The sequence below is a fragment of the Megalops cyprinoides genome, chromosome 13 (assembly GCF_013368585.1).
Source record: "Megalops cyprinoides isolate fMegCyp1 chromosome 13, fMegCyp1.pri, whole genome shotgun sequence".
Classification (NCBI taxonomy): domain Eukaryota; kingdom Metazoa; phylum Chordata; class Actinopteri; order Elopiformes; family Megalopidae; genus Megalops; species Megalops cyprinoides.
Genome location: NC_050595.1, coordinates 18,082,253 through 18,106,492, shown reverse-complemented (window position 1 = coordinate 18,106,492; position 24,240 = coordinate 18,082,253). Strand labels below are relative to the sequence as shown.

The 24,240-nt window shown below is 46.5% G+C and overlaps 1 protein-coding gene across 2 annotated transcripts in view; it reads left to right on the top strand.

Moving 5' to 3' along the window:
• LOC118787836 (multiple epidermal growth factor-like domains protein 11) overlaps nt 1–24,240 on the top strand; it is a 62,192-nt gene that overhangs the window by 33,049 nt on the left and 4,903 nt on the right. For both annotated transcript variants that reach the window (XM_036543549.1, XM_036543548.1), the window contains exons 6-19: nt 2,139–2,385; nt 2,799–2,919; nt 3,595–3,731; nt 5,046–5,258; nt 6,396–6,570; nt 11,558–11,678; nt 13,283–13,446; nt 13,817–13,919; nt 16,686–16,832; nt 17,988–18,122; nt 21,338–21,466; nt 22,261–22,389; nt 23,441–23,569; nt 23,955–24,083. In XM_036543549.1, coding sequence (XP_036399442.1) covers nt 2,139–2,385; nt 2,799–2,919; nt 3,595–3,731; nt 5,046–5,258; nt 6,396–6,570; nt 11,558–11,678; nt 13,283–13,446; nt 13,817–13,919; nt 16,686–16,832; nt 17,988–18,122; nt 21,338–21,466; nt 22,261–22,389; nt 23,441–23,569; nt 23,955–24,083 — 2,079 coding nt within the window. The remainder of the gene's footprint in view (nt 1–2,138; nt 2,386–2,798; nt 2,920–3,594; nt 3,732–5,045; nt 5,259–6,395; nt 6,571–11,557; nt 11,679–13,282; nt 13,447–13,816; nt 13,920–16,685; nt 16,833–17,987; nt 18,123–21,337; nt 21,467–22,260; nt 22,390–23,440; nt 23,570–23,954; nt 24,084–24,240) is intronic.

Genomic DNA, 24,240 nt, shown 5'->3' with positions numbered 1-24,240 from the left:
GTGGCTGCCGGTGGAGCTGTGAGGACTCCGTAATCCTCAGTTTAAGTGCTGTCACAGCCACACTGGTGAGAGGCTGCTGCACTGGAGTTCAAACCTTTGTGCAGAGGAGAGACGCGCAGAAATGGATTTTGCTCAAAATGTGCTGAGGCATCGAACCGGACGCCAAGGAAGGTTTAAAAGGCTTCAGACAACAAGGTTTGTGGAGCTCCGATCAGCCAGAGAGAGCAGGAAATTAAGCAGCGTATGGATTTCAGTCTGTTTGTCTGCCCGTGTCCTTAGTGGCAGTTTATTTTTGGCTGCAGATGGAAAAGGTAGCTGGAGAAATTATGATGTCCTTCAGTCTCTCTCTCTCTCTCTCTCTCGTGTCTTTGGCACTAACAATATTTGACCACTAGAGGCAGTAGAGTACAAAAAGGCCAAAATGAAATTAGTCAAAGCTGGTATGGATGGTGCCTGTACAGTTTATTTCCAGTTTGAATGGGAGAACCACAGAGCGTGGTGGTAATATTTGTGACACAAAATTAGGGGAGATCTCTGCGTGATGTCTGGTCATTTTTAGGGGGTGAGGAGGACGTAGGGGGTTGTCTCACTAGCATGGGTTGTGAGGGGCATTCGGGGTGGATGCTGGTGGTTGACCTCATGGGGCTGCCCAAACAAGCTTGTCTGGGCCAAGCCAGGTTGTCAGGCCCACCTTCTTCAGGCACTGGAGATCTATGGTTTTTTACATGCTACTTTCATGGCTTTCTTCAATGTTAAGGTGTGCCTTTGCTACTTGTATTGTTCATGAGCACCAGTACAACTGCTGTTAGACCCCTTTGGACACAAATACAGCCACAGTTGAACACTGACAGTGTGATGCTGCCTCTGTCCCAAAGGGCCCTCTCCACCAAGCCTGTCAGCAAAGGCAGGAGGCCTTGTTGAACTCTCTGTGTGTTCCTGCCCTTCTTCACCCCCCCACAGTGGGAAACACTCGCTTCCAAGAAGCTTTAATCTGGTGCCCGACGCCTCTGCACTCCAAACTCAGGGCTCTGTGACTCACAGGAAATAACTTTCACTTAACTTCCATTTCCACTGGTTAAAGCTCAGTCAGTGGCGCAGTGGGGAGGGGTGGGGGTGAGTCAGCCACCAGGTGGGAATCAATACTGCGCCACCTCCCCTCCTGTCTGAATGGGCAAACATGCGACAACTTTCTCTCCCTTCTCAACTTTTTGGCAAAGAGGACCGACCTGCACTGTTTATGTGCTTGGCAGGTGTTCCTGGCTTAGCAACAGCAGCTTGCATTTATATACATTATCCATTTATGCACCTGGCTGCTCTTCTGTTTCAATGAAGTCTGGCATGATTAGAGCTCTCTCCCTTTCTCACTCTCTCCTTCTCTCTCTCTCTCTCTCTCTCTGGTGATCTCTTTTCTCTGAAACAATGATTATGTGTGCTGTCCCTTCAGTTGTGTATGTGGGATAGCCGGCATTGATGAAACATTTAGCAGCTGTACACCCTAACCACATGTTAAGATAATAAAGCTCTGCGGTTTCTTTCAAAGTGCTCGTTCCTGGATACAGGCAGGCAATCCAAAACCTTTTATTAAAGATTTATGACACACAGGTTTATCCTGATGTGCAGTTTTCCTGTGATAGCTGATGATTTATGGAGGAATATGGAAAAATTCTAAGAATGCTAATGATCAGACAGAAAGTGCCACTGAGAAAAATGTATTCTCCTCCAGAGTCGCTTCAGAGAAGTGACTCAACCAACCCTATGCACTGTCTGAGCAGTATATCGCACTGTTTTATCCAACAACTGAATTTTGATTAGTTTTTCATTTGTTCCATCGGTTGAATTTTGACATTCGTTTGCTCGATTGACTGGGTTCTCGCATTTTTTTTCTCCTTCAGCTGAATTGTGATGTTCGTTTGTTGCAGTGGTTAGATGATTTGTTGATTGGGTTACATGCTGCACTGTGGTGGTGGTGTAATTAGTGCTCAGTGGGGAGACCTGCACCGATGCACAGTGTAGCCAGAGCTCAAGGTGAGAGAGGTGTGTGAGATGCGCCAGTTGAATTTTGTGACTCCTCACTTCAGCAGTGGTGCAGTCACAATGACAGGCTCTGCTTTTGAACAGCTTGTGTGTCTTGCCCGCAGGCTGCCAGAGTGACCACTGGGGGGCGCACTGCAGCAACCGCTGCCAGTGCCAGAACGGGGCCCTGTGCAACCCCATCACCGGCGCCTGCGTCTGCACGGACGGGTACCAGGGCTGGCGCTGTGAGGAGCCCTGTGACCCCGGCCACTACGGCAAGGGCTGCCAGCTGCCCTGCAAGTGTCTCAACGGTGCCACCTGCCACCACGAGACCGGAGAGTGTCTCTGTGCGCCAGGGTACACTGGAATCTTGTGAGTATCACCTGTGCTGCCGCTCCATCCACATACTGACCTCCCTGTGTCTCTCTGCTGTCTCTCTGCTGTCTTGATACAATTTCACTGCTGTCTTGATGAGGTCTAGGTGCTGTCTCTGTGTTGATGTGACGTTGTCTCAGTGGTGTCTCAGTGCTCTCCCAGCCATGTGATTGTGCTGTGTGGAGTTATTTTGACCCAGTGCTACATATCATTTCTAGTGTCTTATGTTGTGATGCTGTGATTACACTCTGTGCTGTGCATTAGTCTCAGGGCTGTTTTTATACGCTGTGCTGTGCATTAGTCTCAGAGCTGTGTTTATGCCCTGTGCTGTGCATTAGTCTCAGAGCTGTGTTTATACCCTGTGCTGTGCATTAGTCTCAGTGCTGTGTTTGCACCATGTGTCCTTGCAGCTGTGGAGATCGCTGTCCCCCTGGCAGTCATGGAGCCCAGTGTGAGCTGCGCTGCCCCTGTCAAAATGGGGGAATTTGTCACCACGTCACGGGGGAGTGCTCCTGCCCCCCCGGCTGGACAGTAAGTCTCCCGCACGATACACACCGTGGGCCAAGAGAGTAGGAGGGATCAGCTCCAAAAATGATTACTTTGTCAGCTACATTTAAATTATACACACACTACACTTTCAGATGGCAGAAATCACATTAGGTCTCTATGAAGAGATGATGGGTGAATAGCAATTAAGATTACAGATGCTGTTTCATATGAGGGGACGTATTCAGCAGTGAAGTGCTCAGCTTAAATCTCACTCAGGCTATGGGACTATATAGTGTAATTAGGAGTAGCAGTGGTGTTGCTCAGATTTATTGGTTTCTCAGCAACTTTGATGTGTCGAATTGATTGCAAGTTTTTTTGTATATGCTTAGAAATCGCAGATGCCCTTACTCTCTCCCTCACTCAGCCACTCACTCAATCTCTCCCTCACCCACTCATCAATTGACTCTCCTACTCATGCACTTGACCACTCACTCACTAACACCCACTCACTCATTCATTTACTCTGAGCGGCACCCTCTTACGTAACTACAATATATTGTTTTGGCAAAGAAAGCTACTATAGGTACTTCAGGTCCTCAGCAGCGCCTGTTTAGTTCTTAAAGAATGCTAATATTTTAGCTATAATGGTACAACCAGTTCTACAGCTCCTTTTCTGATCGATGTAGTCATCCTCTTTGTGGTTGTGTCCGTCTGCAGGGCTCTGTCTGTGCTCAGCCGTGCCCATTGGGCAGGTATGGCATCAACTGCAGCCAGGAGTGCCCGTGCCGCAACAGCGGGCTGTGCGACCACATCAGCGGGCAGTGCCAGTGTGAGCCAGGCTACACCGGGCAGAGGTATGAAACGCAAGGCATTGCATGGCACCCCAACAAACATGGCAATTGCCTGCTTTTGTGCATGTGATGGGAAACAGTAACTAGTGTGTCCTTCAACCAACGATTTAACTGACTGACCAAGCGGCTATCACAGTAACAATATTTCACCACTAGAGGCAGTAGAGGGATAAAAGGCTGGGAGAGAAGGCGAAGGTAATTTGCAAAAAGCCTGTTCAGTTGTTGTTTTAGACTCCCTCTTATCATTCTCATAGATTTTAATTGTGTGCAATGCACGCAATGAAACATGTTTATGCAACACAGGTGATATTGTGGAGCTAGGGCACACCAGACATGATGGTGACACATCATGTAGACAGGAAATACATTTTTTATATCATATATTGGGCATTATTCATAAAGTTTCCTAAATCCTTGAATTTACCCACTGCTTTCTAAATTGAGAAATAAGGTCAGAGCTCAATATTTACACATTGAGAATGGCATATGTAGTTTTACTTCTGTGAGATGGATTATGCATTTCTATGGATTATGAGTTTAAAAAGCAGGGGATTCGTGTAGAGTAGTATGAATGATTTATGAATAATTATGTTTGTAGCCTGTGCACTTGCCTGTATCTCTTACCCTTCACTCATACCACAGATCTCACTCTGTGACCTACATTGATCAGTTGTGGTTCTCCCCTGTAATTATCAGTAATAGGAACTTTATTAGGAGTCAAATCAAGTTCCCATATCTGTTTATTTCTCAGTGTCCAGGAGAAGGCCAGGGTTTATTAGCTCTGCTATCAGGCTATCACCACCGGAATGAAACTGTGCCCCGAACTAGACTCTCTTTTATGTAATATTTTGTAAAATTGCCTGCATTAATTTTCTTGGTGACAGGTGAATTACCCCAAGATCGTATGAGGCCCTGTCCCACCCACCCCGTGCAATAATGTCGGCTTCCCCAGATAAGACCAAAGCCAAAGCCATTTAAACGAGAAACCTAACAAGTCCATTCTGTTACTTAATTGAGCTATTTGTCTGCTTCTAATGGCTGCGTTAGACGTGTTAGATTGATGCTCTGCCAGGGCTGCATATTCCACTTAGTGTAAAACTTCCTCCATAAGTGTCTCTACCTGTCAGCACAGAGATTCCTCCTACTATAATTATATTCATTACAGTTAATGACCTCTGCCTCACCTTGGACTGCACCCAGGGATCTTCCTGGGGTCTTGCTTTCCGACTGTGTGCCTGTGTGTGTGCGTGTGTCTGTGTTTCAAATTTGTATTTGTGCTTCCATGTGTGTATATGTGTGACGGATCTCTTCTCCCAGGTGCCAGGAGGAATGCCCGGTTGGCACCTACGGCCCGCAGTGTGCCCACAAGTGCGACTGCCAGAACGGTGCCACGTGCTATCACATCAACGGGGCGTGTGTGTGCGACACGGGCTTCAAAGGACCCCACTGCCAGGACCGGTTCTGTCCAAACGGGCTGTACGGCCTCATCTGTGACAAGTACTGCCCCTGCAACGCCAGCAACACCATCAGGTACTGCCCACGCCACAGCTCCGTGCTCACAGACCATATACTCACAGTGCGCTGGAGAGACATACTCAGACTGATTCACAGTTACAGCTCCCAAATGTCTGTCTTTGTGTCTGTGAACTTCCTGCCAAGAATACAGAGAAGTTCAGCCAGGAAGGTCCTTTAACTTTTAGAGCAGAAATCAAATGACGATAATTTTCCATTGATGCAAATGTGAATCTCTTTCTGGAAAAAATGGGGGCACATATAGATCACGTACCAAGGCACTCGCAGTTGGTAAATTATACATAAGCAGTAATATCATTGGAAAGAACAAATGAAAACTGTGCTTAGGCTATGGCTTTGTCAGGGCTGTTTAGCATTATTTTGTGTGAGACAGAACCATTCAGTATGGATGGTGCCATCTTTCAAGACACTCTCTTCACAAGCTGCTTAACAGCTATCTATCAAGGACAGGGGTGGGGGGAAGACAGGGGATGGGGAGGAGGAATGTGGTACCAGTACAGGAGGAGAGCACAGCAAGCAAAATCACACCTGCAGCTACACCCAAAACAGTATCTCCAGGAGCTGTCTGAGCTGGTAGATTAACTGGATGATTGGAACGAAAAAAGCTGATCGCAGTGATGTTTCACAAGGACGCTGCAAGAGGGAGCGAGTCACCTTCATCCCTCTGATCACATTCCACGGCTGTTAGCTGCTCCAGCCAATTTACCTTTATTTGTGATATAAGCACCGCTCATTAGGTCTGAGTGACTCTTGCGGCTCACGTCGCCACCATGCTCAATGACTGGCAGGGGTGATTAAAGAGTGCCTGATACTGAGGAGTAAAAAAAACGCATAACCTCTGTGTTTGTGTGGCAGGCAGAATCATGTCAAAGAAAAAAAATTCCTCTTATGGTTTCATGCACTTTTATCTCAACCAGCTAGCTTGTACCTTGTCTGGCCAACTACTGAAACTTGTTCATGCAGTGCTTCCAATATTGTTGATTCCTTATGTGGCTTTTTGCTTGTGTTGTACTCTGCCTCACCTTGGATAGAAGCATCTACCAAATGAATAAATGTAAATATAAATGTACTATGTTCTTGAGTCATGTGATTGGCGGGTCACTCTGTCATGGCCACCTCTCTCCCTGTCCCCAGCTGCCACCCTCTGTCAGGGGAGTGCACCTGTGCAGCAGGCTGGGCGGGGCTGTACTGCAACGAGACCTGCCCATCCGGTTACTATGGTGAAGGCTGCAGCCAGCCGTGCGACTGCGCCAACGGGGCGGACTGCGACGCCTTCACCGGAGCCTGCATCTGCGCCCCCGGGTTCACGGTCAGTCTCTCTCTACGGTCAACTTAACCCCGTCAGCAGGGAGGGTGTGAGCTGATTGCATCAGCACTAGGCTGCTTTTGTACAGTTTGATGGGAAAAAAAACAGTCTGTGTGACTAATTGTAGGGGGCCATTCTTTTAACAGTGGTCAGTGGTCAAGAGGACGTTATTGCTGTACTATACCTCAATGACAGTTCCTGGCTCGTTCTCAATCCAAATTGCTAGACAACTTGACTTGATAAAAAAAATGACTTTTTAAATAAATGAAGCTGCCTGAGCATTGCTCTGTGCTCTTATGTCTGCTCTCCCCATGCACCCAAATCTGTTTAATCCTTATGCCCACAACCAGATCACGAATACCTAAGGACAAATAATCTGTTCTCTCTCAATTAAATGAGATGTTTGTCGACGGCTTGCATGTTTATTACAGCTTGCTGTTGAGAAGACGTACTTTATATTTAAATTGGCTAGTACAGAGGAAATCAATGTAGCAGTGAAGTAATTAAGTTCTCAATTAAAAACTGTTACAAATAATTTACTTCATTTAAATCAAGTTAAATGTTAATTTCAGTCAAGAGACTCACGTATTGGGTTTCTCAAGGGATGTTTCTCCAATTTGGAATACTGATTTAAAAAATTGTGACGGGATAAAGCAGATAGCTCTTGGGAGACCACGATTTCTGCCGAAAGGAGTAATATCACACACACATTCACCATCTCCCCTCCAAAGTGTCTTGATAAAGGTTAGGTACACGTTCCACGTTATTTGTGGCAAATGTAAATGGCACTGAGAGCGCTGTAATGCTTTGGAGATTATATCAGCGCTTTGGGAGAGCAGAGGAATGTATAACGGAGAGGAGCGGGCGGATTGCTGTATTACAGCAGGCATAATGAATGAGTCCTATTACAGCGCTGGTCTGTCCTCAATACGAATCACTTTGCGAGTGATGGAAGGAGGAGGAGATGCATTGACTAAGGAGTGGGACACTTTTGCTGATGAGACCCTGGCAGCCATTAATAATCAACTGTGTGGTCCACCTGCTAAACAAACAGTCGTGATGCTGTGCAGTAATTTTAGACATCCACCTATTGCTGCTCCTTTTTCTTGTAAGCTGCCGTTTTTTTTTTTTTACCTTCCCTGCTGTTGCTGTTTACCTGCTGTTTGCTGACAATGGCACATTGTTTCTGTGCCTGAATGCACATGGAGATAACTGAGGCTTATTTATCAATGAGACAAATGTCTGGCAATGACTGAGGCTTCACGAATCCCAGACTGGACAGAGCTGTCGTGTGCTATCAGTGACTGATTGATATGAACCAATCGCAGTGGCTTCCTGTGGAGAGCAAAGTCAGTGATTGACAGCACATGGTATTGCCTCACTCTCCTATCAGTGCATGTTTCCACATTGAAAGGTCAGGTAAGTTAAATGAGAATCTGAAGCAGGGTTTAGCTCTCAGTGCAGGGTGTCCTCTTGGGATTTTAGCTAAAGCCAGTAAGCGCTGCTAGTCTCTGTGGCCTCTCCTGCTGCTAGACACGATGCCTGTGCCAGCTTGGAGAATGCCAGTTTCACACAGCAGGTGTCCGCAAAGACTTTGAACCACCTGGCAGAGGCCCGTCTGTCCGCCGCGGCAACGACAACGTCTTAATTTCCACCACCTGTTCATGCCCAGCACAGGTAGAGCCAGGTGCTTCAGCCACAATGAGGGCAAGCAGCATTTAACACAGTATGGAGGGATACAGGGGTGGGATACGGGTGTAGGGTACAGGGGTAGTGATACGCACTACAGATAAATATACCTAATACCACGTACCTCTTAATTGTTACAGAGATTTTCAGCTATCACTATGCAATAGCATGTTACTAGCTCATTTCTGGATGATTTCTTGTTTAGGAAGGTAAGGTAGAAGCAAGGGTTGTGGAATAAGTATGCAGAGTAGCATGTAACAGTAGTGTCAGAGCAGGTGATCCAGTCTGTATTTTGCTGTGAAGCTGCTCCAGAGACTGTGCTGCTGTTGAGCTGCTGTGCCTCGTAGCCCTAGAGACTGGCCAGCTGCTGGTCCTTACATCTCTGGAAACTGCATAGCTGTTACTCCGTACAGCCCTGGAGACCACACAGCTGCTTGTCTTTGCAGTCCTGGAAACAGTGCAGCTGCTACTCCTTACAGCCTTAGAAACCATGCAGGTGCTACTCCTCATAGCCCTGAAGACAACACAGTTGTTGTACCTCATAGCTCCGGAGACTGTGCATCTACTGTGCGTTATAGCCATGGAGACTGCACACCTACTGCACCTCATAGCCATGGAGACGGCACACCTACTGCATCTTATAGGGCTGGAGACGGCACAGCTGGCTGTCTCTAACAGGGGCTTTTCAGAGGAGATGATGAAGACGGAGGGAGCAACTGCAGCGTGTCAGACACAGGAACGCATGACTCCGGCTGTCACGTTGCGCTGGTACCAACGGACAGCCGTCGGTCCAGCGTGATGCAAAGGGCTGAAACACAAGCAGTTCTCTGTGTCTGAAGTCCCTCACTCAGGGGACACAGACACTCCATAACCTTTCCACAATCCCCGTCGCGTCTCCTCTGAGCTTCTGATCCGAGGGGAGGGGGGGCTGGTGAGACAGGACCTCAGAGCTGAGGAGAGGCTTGAGAAAAAAGTGCTGGAAATAGCTTTGCTAATTGGACAAAGAACATGGTTTGTTTTGTGGAAAGAGGGGATGCTGAACGATGAGAGGCTTGTTTTTTTCCAAAGCAGTCCTACACCCTCCTCAGCTGTGATCATCAGAGATGCGCAGTGAAGCCCCACGGAGAGCTTGATTTTGTTGTTCATTAACGGCAGCGTGGAGGGTTTCTGGGACAGATCCTTTCCTGTCACCTAAGTGGACTCTCACTGTGCCCTGATTGATGGGAGCGATTTTTTTTTTCATCCTCTTCCATTTTTTTGTTTCTTCCTAGACCCCGTTTATATCTTGGTACAACCGTCATTCTCTTTAGAACTTTTATCAAGCTTTATGAATATTAAATGGATGGTCGACAGAAGAGGCAATTAAAATGAGCTGTGTTGGAAGTGTTGCGGATGTTTAATTAGTGGTTCTCTTTTTGCACCTCAGTGGGAGTAGGACTGATCAATGTTACGTCAGAGAGGAAGAGAAGGTGTTTGTGTGGCTCCTGTCTAATTAGTTGGCTCTGAATAATAATGAGTATGAGCAGAGAGTGACAGGGAACAGTGATTCTACAGCCACGCCTCTCCTGCTCCTCCCAAAATGGGTGTGGCTGGACTGGTATCCATGGCTACAAGTTATCATGTGAAGACTTGCATACCCCATACACTGATTTCATTATCTAGTGTAACAATATCTGTAATGTACTTCTGCTCAGATGTACTAATAGGTACTCAATGCTGCTGACCAAAGGCCCTTATTGAGAGAGAATGACACAGCTTACATTTTTACATGTAATTATTTACATATACTGAAGTTATTCAGGTTAAATATTCAATGGTCCAACAGCAGTTGCCCACGGGGAATCAAACCTACAACCGCTTGTGTATGTAGTGGACTCTCTGTAGCATTCAGTATAAATGGCACAATCTGATTCGTGCATGTAGGTGCTGCTGTAAAGTCAAATGGATGTTTGTGCTTATGGAGTGTTTCTTATTGAGGTCACGCACAGGTTTACTGCAGGTGAACTGCAGGTGTACCACACAGGAAGAGGCTGAAACTCATGACAGTGCGGTCCCTCTCTCTCGCCATCCGCTGACTTCACTCCTTTCCCAACTCACAGCGGAGGCAGAATCGCCATCGTTAGCACTCTCAGAACTGGGCCTTTTGAACGGAACAAAGGGAGCTGTCGCCGAGTGATGAAATTTTCATTCAGAGAAGGGGCTTTTATGTGGGTGCGGAGGGGCAGCAGGCGGAGAGCCGCTCCGAGATGCAGTGCATGCCCCTGGCAGCACATCATCATCTTCCCTCCACTTTCAAAGCCTGCTGAAGGTGGTAATGAAGCCATTAAGGCTGTATGAACCCTCAACACAGTACCACTGAGGAACACTGCTATGCAAATAACCAAGATGGTGCCACAAAGAGGTGGGGCTATGCAAATTTACCACATATTACAACTTGGTGGTGTGGCTATGCAAATTTGCCACATGTTACAACTTAGGGATGGGGCTATGCAAATTTTTACCACATGTTACAACTTAGGGGTGGGGCTATGCAAATTTACCACATGTTACAACTTAGGGGTGGGGCTATGTAAATTAATAGCGCACTGCAGCTGAGGGGCAGAATTACAAATGCTGGGAGTCTCGATGGGACTCATTTAGTCACCTGTCACTCATGCCCTGGGAGAACTGGGATGGCCACAGTGGACATTCCAGAGGTCCAGGGACAATAATGATTTCCCAGGGGCACTGGGAGAAAGGGGGGTAACTGAGGCCCCATGTTCTGTCTGTTAAAAACTGAGAGGCACTCTAATGAGGACCATGTTTCTTTTATAGGGTGCTTTATTCTAATAGGTCAGTCTGGGACTCCTGGGCTATGTTTCTTTTATAAGGCGCTTTATTCTAAAGGGGTCAGTCTAGGACTCGTGGGCAGATTGAAGAGAGAGTGCTGCCAGGCTCACACAGTCTGCACACAAGCTGAGGAGGAGTCACACACATCAAGCCAGAGTCACACACACAGAGTAAGAGTCACAGACACTGATGATCATACTATGAGCCTTGTCGTTGTCCACATTAGTCTCCCTGTGTCTGATAAGCTGCAGCTTAATCAGTTTAATTGAATATACATATAATCAGTGTGTTCAGTGATTAGTGATGAGTGGGTGCTAAAGACTCCCATGAAAGTGCAGTAAGGTAATGTGAAGGAAAAAAAACAAGCATTTTAGTCCTGGAATAGGTGACCTATAAGTCCACACACTGTGATGTCTATGTGCCTTCATTGTGTTTGATTTTGTGGCTGTTTCTCTCCTTCTTTCACATGCAGGGAGAGGACTGCACTCTAATTTGCCCCCCAGGACTGTTTGGGACAAACTGCTCCAGCTCCTGCTCCTGCCAGAATGAGATTGCATGCTCCCCTGTTGATGGTACCTGCATCTGCAAAGAAGGTACCTCTGTGTCCCGCTGATATGCCACCCCATCCACATACCTGCTCCAGCTCCACCCTCTCTGTCTCAGAGCCTTCTGAAAGCGACCAATCACCTGTGAGACTCAATGAGTTGGGTCACAAAAGCAACACATATCCAACACTGCAAGCAACTCCTAGGCGTCTCTTTACATTGCGCTGCACTGACTCCACCTGTCAATCATCCTCCTTTTAAGACTGGCTGGCGACGCAGCCAATGGGGGTCTCTTTTGAGGTCGCTCTCAATATTCTGAGATCAGATGCCAAGAGCCGTTTCTTTATTTTTTTGTGCTTTGCTCCTTCGATTCTGTCTGTCATAAATATTTACCCCCCAGCGGAATTAGCGAGGACGCCAATACACGGCCGATGGCTGAGATGAATCTCACATCTGTCGCTTTCATTCTCAAAGGAACCAATCACTTCATCTCATAGACAGCTTCAAAGCTGTTCATGGCTTTGCAGTTCATGATAATTTTCCTATGTGTATATACATACATTTGTATATATAACAATATGTATATTTATTTTCTATATTACAAATGATATGTCTACATACTGGGGATGTCTATCTGTAAAATTGCATGCAAGCTAATTGAACACAGTAAGATTGTGTGTCGATAGTCTTGGCCTCTGTTCAACTCAAACAAAAAAAGGGGAAGAACATGGCTTATTATTTTTTATTTAAACTGTTTGTCCTGTTGACTTAGAAAGCTAATTGCCTTGCTGCTGTGCTATAGAAAGGAGGCAGAGGTTTAGTGTAAGTTTAGCCCTGCAGGCGGTTTGGATTGGCAGGGCTGTCCTCAGCTTGCCCCTTACATCTGCCAGAATATCAAGCAGTAAAAAATCCATAGCAACATCACAGATGCATCCTCAGTATGAAATTATTCTGCGTGATATTAGACCCTGAGTTTCAGTATTTGAACTCTGTAATGGGACATGTTTCCAAGAGAAACCTTGCTGGAAGAGTAGGGTTTTGTTCCTGTGCAGGTGCTGTTTCTAATGTGACCCAGACCACGTTAGTTTTCTCTTTCTGTGCTTCAGGTTATTCACTGTAAGCTGTCTTTGTGCACAGATTGTTGACTGTGACTGCTCTGTTGCTGACTGCTGTTTCTGTGTGTGCTCTGGGTCATTGACCATGGTCTCTCAGTGTATCATTGACCGTGTTCTCTCTCTGTGTCCCACTGACCGTGTTCTCTCTCTGTGTCCCATTGACCATGTTCTCTCTCTGTGTCCCATTGACCGTGTTCTCTCTCTGTGGCCCACTGACCGTGTTCTCCCTCTGTGTCCCATTGACCATGTTCTCCCTCTGTGTCCCATTGACCGTGTTCTCCCTCTGTGTCCCATTGACCATGTTCTCTCTCTGTGTCCCATTGACCGTGCTCTCTCTCTGTGTCCCATTGACCGTGCTCTCTCTCTGTGTCCCATTGACCGTGCTCTCTCTCTGTGTCCCATTGACCGTGTTCTCTCTCTGTGTCCCATTGACCTTGCTCTCTCTCTGTGTCCCATTGACCGTGTTCTCTCTCTGTAACTCATTGACCGTGTTCTCCCTCTGTGTCCCATTGACCCTGTTCTCTCCCTCTGCTGCAGGCTGGCAGGGTGTGGACTGCTCCCTCCCATGCTCCAGTGGGCTGTGGGGTCTGGGGTGTAACCAGTCCTGCGCCTGTGCCAACGGGGCGGCCTGTGACCCTGTGGATGGTTCCTGCACCTGCTCCCCGGGCTGGCAGGGGGAGCACTGTGACATGCCCTGCCCTGTGAGTCCACCCACACATGGAACATCACAGAGCGGACACTCTGATCACAGCCTCCCCTGATCCTCGCTTCACTCCTCTGACACCTGCCTTCTGACCCCTGCCTCGGCCCTCTAACATTCTTTTTTAACATGAGAAATATGTTTTACTCAAATGTAGTTTTTATTTGGTGTGGTACTGTACTATAATCACTGGATGCACTGTAAGTCACCCTGCATAAAAACACGTGGTAAGGGCCATGAGAAAGATTACAGTGGAAAGAGTTAGGGCTAGCACTGGGTTAGCTCAGCGTTTGCATTGTGCCATATTGTGGGAAGGGGTTTTCTTGCTGCCCAGCTGCACATGTCAGCTGTGGTGTTGTTGTCATTGGCAGGATGGTACATACGGCCTGGAGTGTCGGGAGTACTGTGACTGTAACCATGCCGACGGCTGTGACCATGTGAGCGGGGATTGCCACTGCCTCGCCGGCTGGACAGGTGAACACCAAGACTCTGACATACCGAGACTCTGAGTCACTGGACCTCACACACACTTCCATATGTGTATATGTGTGTAAGTGCGTTCAGCAGGTTCTGCAGTGGAGAAAGGGCACGCTTAGCCCAAACAACAGAAGAAGAGAGAGAAAAGTCCTGACGGAGGTCTCCACTGCAATCTCCCATCCGCTCAGAGCCCAAATCCCAATACTGCAGTCTTTGACACTCTGAGCTGCAATATTCAAATGTTTGAGTATGCAGAGGTAATACAGCTGCTCACTCATGAAAATGTGGTCCAATTAAAACCTGCTGCTACTGTGCTTCCCTTGTTTCACCACAGTATCAGCTGCAGGCAGACTCTGCAGGTCGCATCAGAGTTATTTCGCGGGGCGTCGGCTCCAGGAATTGCGTTGTAATTTGGAGTGGCTTGTAAGTGGCCCTGGATAAGGCCATCCATTGAAGTAAATATTAACTAATAAAACTAAAATGAAAGGGAATAAAAAAGGAGGGTTAGGATGATTGCCTGTCAGAAGGCTGCATGAGTGTGTCTTGACTCACGCTGCTGTGCTGAATTTGGGGGCTTTAGTGGGGAAGGTCATGGCTCCAGAGCCTTGGAGGTCTGTGTTGGGGGAGTTTGCAGGGTCAGAGGGGGGTGCGTTCTGGGAAATGAGGAGGGTTAATTGGGGATGGGAGAGGAGCATGTGACGCCAGGAGGGTCTCATGCTCTGAATATCGGACAGGTTTGCATGCCATCTGCTTGTTATAATTGAGTCACTTGGGGTCCCATAGAGAGGGACAGGGGAAGGGCCAGGTGGGGTGGGAGTGGGGGAGTGGGGAGGGGGGTGTCAGAAGGCCAAGGTGGGGAAGTGTCGAGGGGGTACCCAGCAGCTCCGGTTAGGGGCCCCTCTGTGAAAATCCCTCTCGGGAATCACTGGGAACCTCCTGTGTGTTGGATCTGCTTTTTACCATTCAAACCGGTGGTTCAGCAGGATTTTTCATTCCTTCAGAATCTGGGAGGGAGGGAGAGGGAGTTATTTTAAAAAAGAGAACAGTATGCATGTGAAAATGGTGAATGCAGTGGGCTCTGAACGGGTAAGCCGGTGCTGGATAGTACATTTCTGAAGAGGCTTGTGCTTTCTGGAGGGCTGGAAAATTCTCATTTATTTCCAGACAGTAAAGGAGGAAGAGGCTTCACCCTGACACCACCCCACTGCCATGAAACCTCTGTGCCACAGTGCAGTCCAGCTTTTGATGTTTTAAAACAGCTACATACACATATGCACTCACACACATGCACACACACACATAGGCACGAGTGGGCACACATATACACACACATGCAGAGTAAGTGGTTGGTTTGAAAGCCAGTGTGAGTTTCACTCAGGTTTAATTCAAAGGAGTGTGATCGCTGGCGGTTTAATGGCTGCTCTGCACTCTGAAGTTCTCCTGTCAAAAGAAATTCTAAATGAGGCGCCGGTAGAGAGATGAGGATGCTATTTCCAGAGCAAGTGCTGGTGTGGTAGTGCGTGTGTGTGACTCTTTCTGTGTGGGTATGTATGTGCGTGTGTTTGTGTGTATGTGTGTTTCTGTGCGTGTGTGTTGGCTAGTGAGGATATGGACATGGCCAGAAACAGACATTGTCCCTTCCTGAAGCGCAATCTCTCCCTCTGTGTCTCTGCCTGGATCTCTCTCTGTCTCTCTCTCTCACTGTCTCTATCTCTCCCTCTCACAATTCTCAATTCAAATTTTCTACTGGCATGGCATGCAAAGCACTTATTGCCAGAACATAAACAGCAAGCTCTTTCCCTTTCCCTCTCTCTCACTGGTTCTGCGAATGCTCACAGCATGGTTAAGGAACTGACATAGAGGCAGTTCAATTGCAATGGACACACAGCTTTTAATAAACACTCTGCACAGGAAGGCTTACGCAGATCAATTAAACAGTGAAATCTCAGAATGGGGATAATTAGAGGAAAACGGGTTGTTTGCAAGTAAATCCCTGGATTTCAGTGTTCACAGCCTCATGTGTGAGCTGTACTGTGTAGGGGACATAGCCATAAGCATAAACCATCTAATCCTTCAAGTATTACAGCATCCTGAGACCACTGCACTGATGGTGGCTTTAGACCATGCCCACTGCAGGAAACTGAATTGCCAGGAGAAAAATACAGAATTATGTTTTCATGAAAAATTCAAAATTCATGGAGTGAATTTCCTGAGGCAATCTCGAGTTTGTGAAGTTGATTAATTTGTTTTTTGAAACGGGGAGAAATACAAATTTAACACTGAGCAATACAATTATCAGATTGTGTGTGTGTGTGTGTGTGTGTGGGTGTGTAGGCGTGTACATGAGACTGGTTTCAACATCTGTCCCTAGATGGGATTTTAAAATAAAGAAGGGGTAAGAGAAATGAGAGAAATTAAAATACAAATTAATTAAAAATTGATCAACTGACCATGTTAAATTCACACTTCAATACAGGTAACCCCACAGAGGACTATAAGGTCTGTGTTGTTCCAGCCAAAACTTTTCCTTTACTTTCCAGTACTTATGCTATTCAATTATTGATCCCAGTAACCCCAGCAAAGGAGTCAGTGGTGTTTGTGTAGTGTTAATTGTGTAGTGTTAATTGACTAGTAATATTTATGGTTAATCCAGTGTTTAAGTCTGTACTCACCCAAGAGATCAGTGAAGGATTAGAGCGCCCCTTACAGACATGAGGCCCTGGTGTGGGAGCCAGTGAAGATGGTGCATTTGTGTCCCTGCAGGGGTCCACTGTGACAGCGTGTGCGTGCAGGGCCACTGGGGTCCCAACTGCTCCAACACCTGCACCTGCGAGAACGGGGGCTCCTGCTCACCTGAGGACGGCTCCTGCGTGTGCGCCCCGGGATACCGCGGGACGTCCTGCAAGCGAAGTAAGCTGTCTCCTCTAAGGACAGGACCCACTCAGCCCTGGTCTGTCAGTGTCTGCAGGGCCACTCAGTCCTGGTCCTGGTCCTGGACATTCACAGCATCAGCAGACCCTTATTCAAGCCTGGGTTAGCATGTGATAGACAATCCTGAAGGAAGGCTGTACGCAAATTTCATTTATCCAATGGCCCTGGCTTAAATTGCTCAATTAGGTAACTAGCCATAATAAATTTTTCAGCTATCAACTTCCTAAAATACAGTGATTTATCCATGGTATTAATTTAATAAACCTCTCAAATGAATGCACAAATTGGATAAATAATCGATTATGTCATTATTAAGTAATGATGATTGAGCATGGGTTGGAACATAGGCCAGCATACATATTGCCCTCCAGAAGCTAAGCTTGATGATATTTTGGTAGAGCAGTGTGCTGCCACATTGGCAGGACCGTCTGTTTATAAGACGTCCTGTTTTGTGGCCAGAAGGTCGCACGTTTGATTCCCAAGTGAGGCAATCCCGTTGTGTCCTTGAGCAAAGTACATGAACCTGAATAGGTCCAGCAGAAACATCCAGCTGTATAAATTGATCTTGAAGTGTGAAACTCTGTAATTCTCTCTGGCGGAGGGTGTCTGTGAGGCACATAAAGCCTGGGATGAATGATCTTCTCCCTCCCTCTGTGAAGTCCTCGCTGAGGTGCCAGCAGCTCCAGTGAGAGGCTTTAATTTGAGGTTCAGGGTCTCATCGAACCTCTGGTGTTTTTTCCATCTTACATAAGAAGGGTACATTTATACATGAGAGGAGTCCACAGCCGATTGAGGCCCATCACTCTGCCTGTAGTCTAACGTACATCTGGCACTGTCTTGAGCCTGGTCTCGAGCACTCCAAGGGCCTTTGCTGCCACTGTGAGCCTCGCTAAGTTTTTCCATGCAAAAATAAATGGCAGCGTTAAAAAATACCTTGTAGCGTCATTGCGAAAATGAATAATTTCTGCCTTTACTTTTCACTTAATACCTCTTCATAACATTTTGATTTCATATTTGATTCCTGTTGCCCTTATCATTCCTTTTGACAAGCTTCTGTGTCCCTCCTAAGAGTGTGATGCCCAGAACTAGACCCAGTACTCTAAAGTTGTCTGTATGTGTGCTTGTGTGTATCAGCCTGCTCTCCAGGGTTCTATGGACAGCGCTGCAGTCAGTCGTGCCCGCAGTGTATTCACAGCACTGGGCCGTGCCACCACATCAACGGCTACTGCGAGTGTCTACCCGGCTTCTACGGCTCCCTCTGCAACCAAGGCAAGACCCCGACTTCCACTTTCACTCTTTGGCACATACAAGGACGACCCGCACTGCAGAGTCAAGTGTTTGTCTGTTTTCAGAGCACCCCCGGGTTCCCCTAATTCACAGTAATGATCCTGTGGGGGTTTGCTGTAATCTTTCACCGAGCTCTCCAGAGAGCAGAGAAGACCTCCGGGGTGCGGAGAAAACATACGTATTACTCCTCACAATAATCAGCTGATCTATTCGTGAATTAAGGAAAGTCAGTGGGCATATATAGAATTCACTTTCATGACTTTCAGAGACATTTTGTCAATGAAAATGTAATTATTTTAAAATTCAGAAGAAAAAAGTATGGTAATTGTGTCTGTTACCATAATAACTAGGAGAAAGGGAACAATCAGCGGGGTCTGTGGCTGGACCAGTAAGCAGTGTCCATGGCCTGCCCACACACTTTTTCTGTGGGTTTGTGTCCATCAGTGTGCAGTGCTGTCTGGTGTCCTCCACAACACACTCAGCACTAACGAACATCTTCCACAGAGTGGAAATGATCTGTACCGGGAAAATCATAGATTCATATGCAGATGCAAAACCAGCTTTGAGGAACTTGAAAGAAATTTCCAGAAAGGAAAAAAAAAAGTTGTTAAAATATGATCATAAAAAGTCTATGTCAAGTAGATTTAATTTCAGAGTGCATACAGAAACATCATGCCACTCTGTTTTGCTTTTATGTCCTTCTAACATTGATTTATTTCCTTTGAAAAACACAAAACTTTTCTTTTCTATTTGGATGTGTTTATTTAACTTATTTTTAAACCAATTCCTTGTTTTGGGTGCATAAAAATAGACACCAACAGAATCCATTTGAATCATACGGTACTAGAAGGAGGAAACAGCCCCCTTGAAGTGTAGTTACAGTGCTGGCCAAAAGTATTGGCACCCCTGCAATTCTGTCAGATAATGCTCAATTTCTCCCAGAAAATGATTGCAATTACAAATGTTTTGGTAGTAATATCTTCATTTATTTTGCTTGCAATAAAAAAACACAAAAGAGAAAGAAAAAAAAGTCAAATCAAGTATCAATTTACACAAAACTCCAAAAATGGGCCGGACAAAAGTATTGGCACCCTTTGAAAAATCATGTGATGCTTCTCTAATTTGTGTAATTAACAGCACCTGTTACTTACCTGTGACACATAACAGGTGGTGGCAATCACTAAATCACACTTGCAGCCAGTTAAAATGGATTAAAGTTGACTCAACCTCTGTCCTGTGTCCTTGTGTGTACCACATTGAGTATGGAGAAAAGAAAGAAGACCAAAGAACTGTCTGAGGACTTGAGAAGCAAAATTGTGAGGAAGCATGGGCAATCTCAAGGCTACAAGTCCATCTCCAAAGACCTGAATGTTCCTGTGTCTACCGTGCGCAGTGTCATCAATAGGTTTAAAGCCCATGGCACTGTGGCTAACCTCCCTAGATGTGGACGGAAAAGAAAAATTGACGAGAGATTTCAACGAAAGATTGTGCGGATGGTGGATAAAGAACCTCGACTAACATCCAGACAAGTTCAAGCTGTCCTGCAGTCCGAGGGTACAACAGTGTCAACCCGTACTATCCGTCGGTGTCTGAATGAAAAGGGACTCTATGGTAGGATACCCAGGAAGACTCCACTTCTGACCCAGAGACATAAAAAAGCCAGGCTGGAGTTTGCTAAAACTTACCTGAGAAAGCAAAAAACATTTTGGAAGAATGTTCTCTGGTCAGATGAGACAAAAGTAGAGCTTTTTGGGAAAAGGCATCAACATAGAGTTTACAGGAAAAAAAACGAGGCCTTCAAAGAAAAGAACACGGTCCCCACAGTCAAACATGGCGGAGGTTCCCTGATGTTTTGGGGTTGCTTTGCTGCCTCTGGCACTGGACTGCTTGACCGTGTGCATGGCATTATGAAGTCTGAAGACTACCAACAAATTTTGCAGCGTAATGTAGGGCCCAGTGTGAGAAAGCTGGGTCTCCCTCAGAGGTCATGGGTCTTCCAGCAGGACAATGACCCAAAGCACACTTCAAAAAGCACTAGAAAATGGTTTGAGGGAAAGCACTGGAGACTTCTAAAGTGGCCAGCAATGAGTCCAGACCTGAATCCCATAGAACACTTGTGGAGAGATCTGAAAATGGCAGTTTGGAGAAGGCACCCTTCAAATCTCAGGGAGCTGGAGCAGTTTGCCAAAGAAGAATGGTCTAAAATTCCAGCAGAGCATTGTAAGAAACTCATTGATGGATACCGGAAGCGGTTGTTCGCAGTTATTTTGTCCAAAGGTTGTGCTACCAAGTATTAGGCTGAGGGTGCCAATACTTTTGTCTGGTCCATTTTTGGAGTTTTGTGTAAAATGATAATTGATTTAATTTTTTTTTCATTGTCTTTTGTGTTTTTTCATTGCAAGCAAAATAAATGAAGATATTACTACCAAAACATTTGTAATTGCAATCATTTTCTGGGAGAAATTGAGCATTATCTGACAGAATTGCAGGGGTGCCAATACTTTTGGCCAGCACTGTAAGTCTTTAATTGAAGGGAATTGTCGGAGGGAAGTGAAAAATCTACTTCAGATCAGACGTTCTTGTCTGCACAGAATTCAAGTAAGGGAAATTGATAATTGGAGTAACCTTAACTCCCCAAGATGTTCATATTGACCCAAACTAGGAAGGAACAAAGACAGTACTATGGAGACTTCTACAGTCATGTGGTCTAGAAGGCCTCAGAAACTCCATAATGGGTAGAGTTGCTTAGAGACATACTGTCTCTCATTGATATCAGCCAGTAAAAACACTTTACTTTCTACAGCAGAGCAATGATTCAGAACAAAGTCATCACTCTGCTCATTGTGGGTTAAATCTAGTCTTGCTCTTCAGTTACTTGAAAGCAGTGTGCTTGTGTGCATAATGTTCTCTTTTGTAGTTTCTATGCCAAAAAACTGTAATGTGATGAGTAACATGAGAAGTGCAGTGCTTGTGTGTAGTTTATTCATGCAGCATGGATTCCATGGATACTGGCTATCTGTTGTGGTGTTAAACCACTCTCCTGCTGTACTGACTGTGTGTGTGCGTGTGTGTGTGTGCGTGTGTGTGTATGTGTGTGTGTGTGTGTGTGTGTGTGTGTGTGTGTGTGTGCGCGCGTGTGCGTGTGTATGTACATATGCTCTGCCTGTGTGTGTGCACATGTCTGTGCTCTCTCATAGTGTGCCCTAGTGGCAGGTATGGGAAAGACTGTGCGGAGGTGTGTCTGTGTACCAATAATGGTACCTGCAACCCCATCGACGGCTCCTGTCAGTGTTTCCCCGGCTGGATCGGTGACGACTGCTCCCAGGGTTCGTACCTCTGCACTTCTCTCTACCTCTTTTCCCTCTTTTCTCTCTCTCACTTCATCCATCAATCCATCCACCGACCCATCCAAACAGCTAGGCTTCCAGATTTGCGCACCACCCAAAGTCACCCCCATCATAGACACATTTATTTTCAAAATTACCTACATATGCTCAACACGTAAATGCACAAGCCAGTTCAAAAAGCAATTATACTCTTTGTAATTACACATCAGAGCCAAGATCTGAATTAGAGGTTTGACCTGCCACAGTTCTCATACATTACGGCCCGATACCAGCTGACAGGTTTTTTACTTCCACTCCTGAGATAAAGCAGCCAGTGGCGAGGAACGGAAACGAGTGCTGGTGTGGAGTGGAGTGCAGTGTGTGGAGACTGAGGGGTGAAATTAAATTTAGGATGTGCATGGAGTCGGTTGCAGAGATGCACAGACAGCCCAGGTGCAACATAGGTACAGTGCAGACATGGAGCAGATTCATTACAGATATACAGATTCAATGCAGATACAGTGCAGATTCAGAACAGACATAGTGAAGATTCAGTACAGATGTACTGCAGATATAGTAAAGATTCTGTACAGAGATAGTGAACGCAATTTGGATGTAGCGTCATATGGATGTGGTGCAGAGAGCTGCTGAAGTGTGTATGTGTGTGTGTGTGTGTGTGTGTGTGTGCGTGTGTGTGTGTGTGTGTGTGTGTGTGTGCGTGTGTGTGTGTGCACGTGTGTGTGTGCGCGCGTGTGTGTGGGAGATTGTGCTGACTCTGTGTCTGACATCTGCAGCCTGTCCCCAAGGCTCCTGGGGCCCTGACTGTATCCACACTTGTAACTGTCACAACGGAGCCCAGTGCAGCGCCTCTGATGGGGAGTGCAGGTGTAGCGCTGGCTGGACCGGACTCTACTGCACGCAGCGTGAGTCTCGCCCATCCCCAGACACACAGTGACACCTGCTGGCAGCCCTTTGGAACTGCAGCAGCTGTCTGCTGACAGCTGTTTTGGGAAAATGAGACCATTGCAAAATTAATTTGTGTTTAAAGCTTAAAAGTATCTTCCAAAAGGGATATCTGTTTAACTTTGGACAGGATTTTAATCTACTTTACTCCACAACACTCCAGTGAAAACCCTTAAAGCAGGTATTATGCAGCTAAATAAACATTCACGCATCCATTACGCACAATCCAGAAACCATTCGATCCGCAACATTGCATTTCTTTCCAGACAACTCATTCATTTAACAGTGCATCCAATTTTCTTCAGTTCTAAATGGTGTCATTTCATTTTTTATGGCATAAGAGCCCAGGAATTTTCCATCCCATAAGAGGAGAGCTGGTCTTTGGTGATGTGATGTAATGTGATGCGACTTGAATTCAGTTCTGTGGATATAGATTACATCTCTTTGCATCAGCCCAGTGTCTGTGTGAGTTTGTTGTCTGGTAACGCTTCAGCTGAACCGATGTTATATGGATCTGTTAATGAGCGCATTAAAGAGCAGTGCGTGCCTGTGTGTGTGTTTGTTTCTGTGTGTGTGTGTGTGTGTGTGTGTGTTTTATTCCCTTTCCACAAAGATCACTGTTGAAGCTCCAGGCTTTCCTCGCTCCTGGTTGATGACTAGCTTTGTGATGTCACTCTGTGTCATACCCTTGCTCTTTGTTGCTCTGTGTTGGTCCCTGTTGCTGTGTTGTACCCCGTTGTGCCATTGCTCCATGTATCTCTGTGCTGCTTTGTGTTCTTCCCTGTTCCTCTATGTTACATCACGTTGCTCTGTGTTGATCTGTGTTTCTCCACGTTGATCTTTGTTGCCCTGTGTTGTTCCCTGTTGCTCTGAGTGGCTCCGTAACTCTGTGTTGCCCTGTGTTGCCCTGTGTCGCCCCGTGTTGTTTTGTGTTGCTCCATGTTGCTGTGTGTTGCCCTGTGTTGCTTTGCCTTGCTCTGTGTTGCGCAGCTGTGACTTTGTCTCCCTCAGGCTGTCCCTCAGGGTTCTTCGGGCAGGACTGTGAGGAGGTGTGTCACTGCCAGAACGGCGCGGACTGCGATCACGTAAACGGACAGTGCGCCTGCCGCACCGGCTTCATTGGATACAGCTGTGAGCTGAGTGAGTCTGACTGACCCAGGAACCCCCACCTCAGCCAAACACATATCTGCCACAAATCACATGTCTGCCCAACAGTGCTGAAAGTCACTAACACTAACACTAACTTTTGAGGATTTTTCTACCATTTGTTTGCACAAAGAGACACAATTGCCTGTTTGAGGAATAACTCAACATTGTTACCAAAGGTGAGGTTTCCATTCAAAGAGCGGAGCCAACAGGTGAAGCAGTCGATGGTGTGCCTCCTTTCTTGGGGTGGTTGAGTTCGTGTGTGCGCATGCGTGTGTGGGTGTGTGTGCGCATGCGTGTGTGGGTGTGTGTGCGCATGTGTGGGGGCGTGTGTGAAGGCGTAAGTGTGACCCACTCTCTCTCGTTGTCTCTCATGCAGAGTGCCCATCTGGAACCTATGGCTACGGGTGCCAACAGCTGTGTGAGTGTATGAATAACGCCACCTGTGACTATGTGACAGGAACCTGTTACTGCAGTCCTGGCTATAAGGGCATCCGCTGTGACCAGGGTGAGCAAGGGCACTGCATCTCTGTCTCACACACACACAAACACACACACACACACATATACACACACATACATAAATCTTCTCTTTCATGCACACACGCACGCCCATACTTGTACACACATACATTCACACATGCACAAACACACGGCTCCTGTCT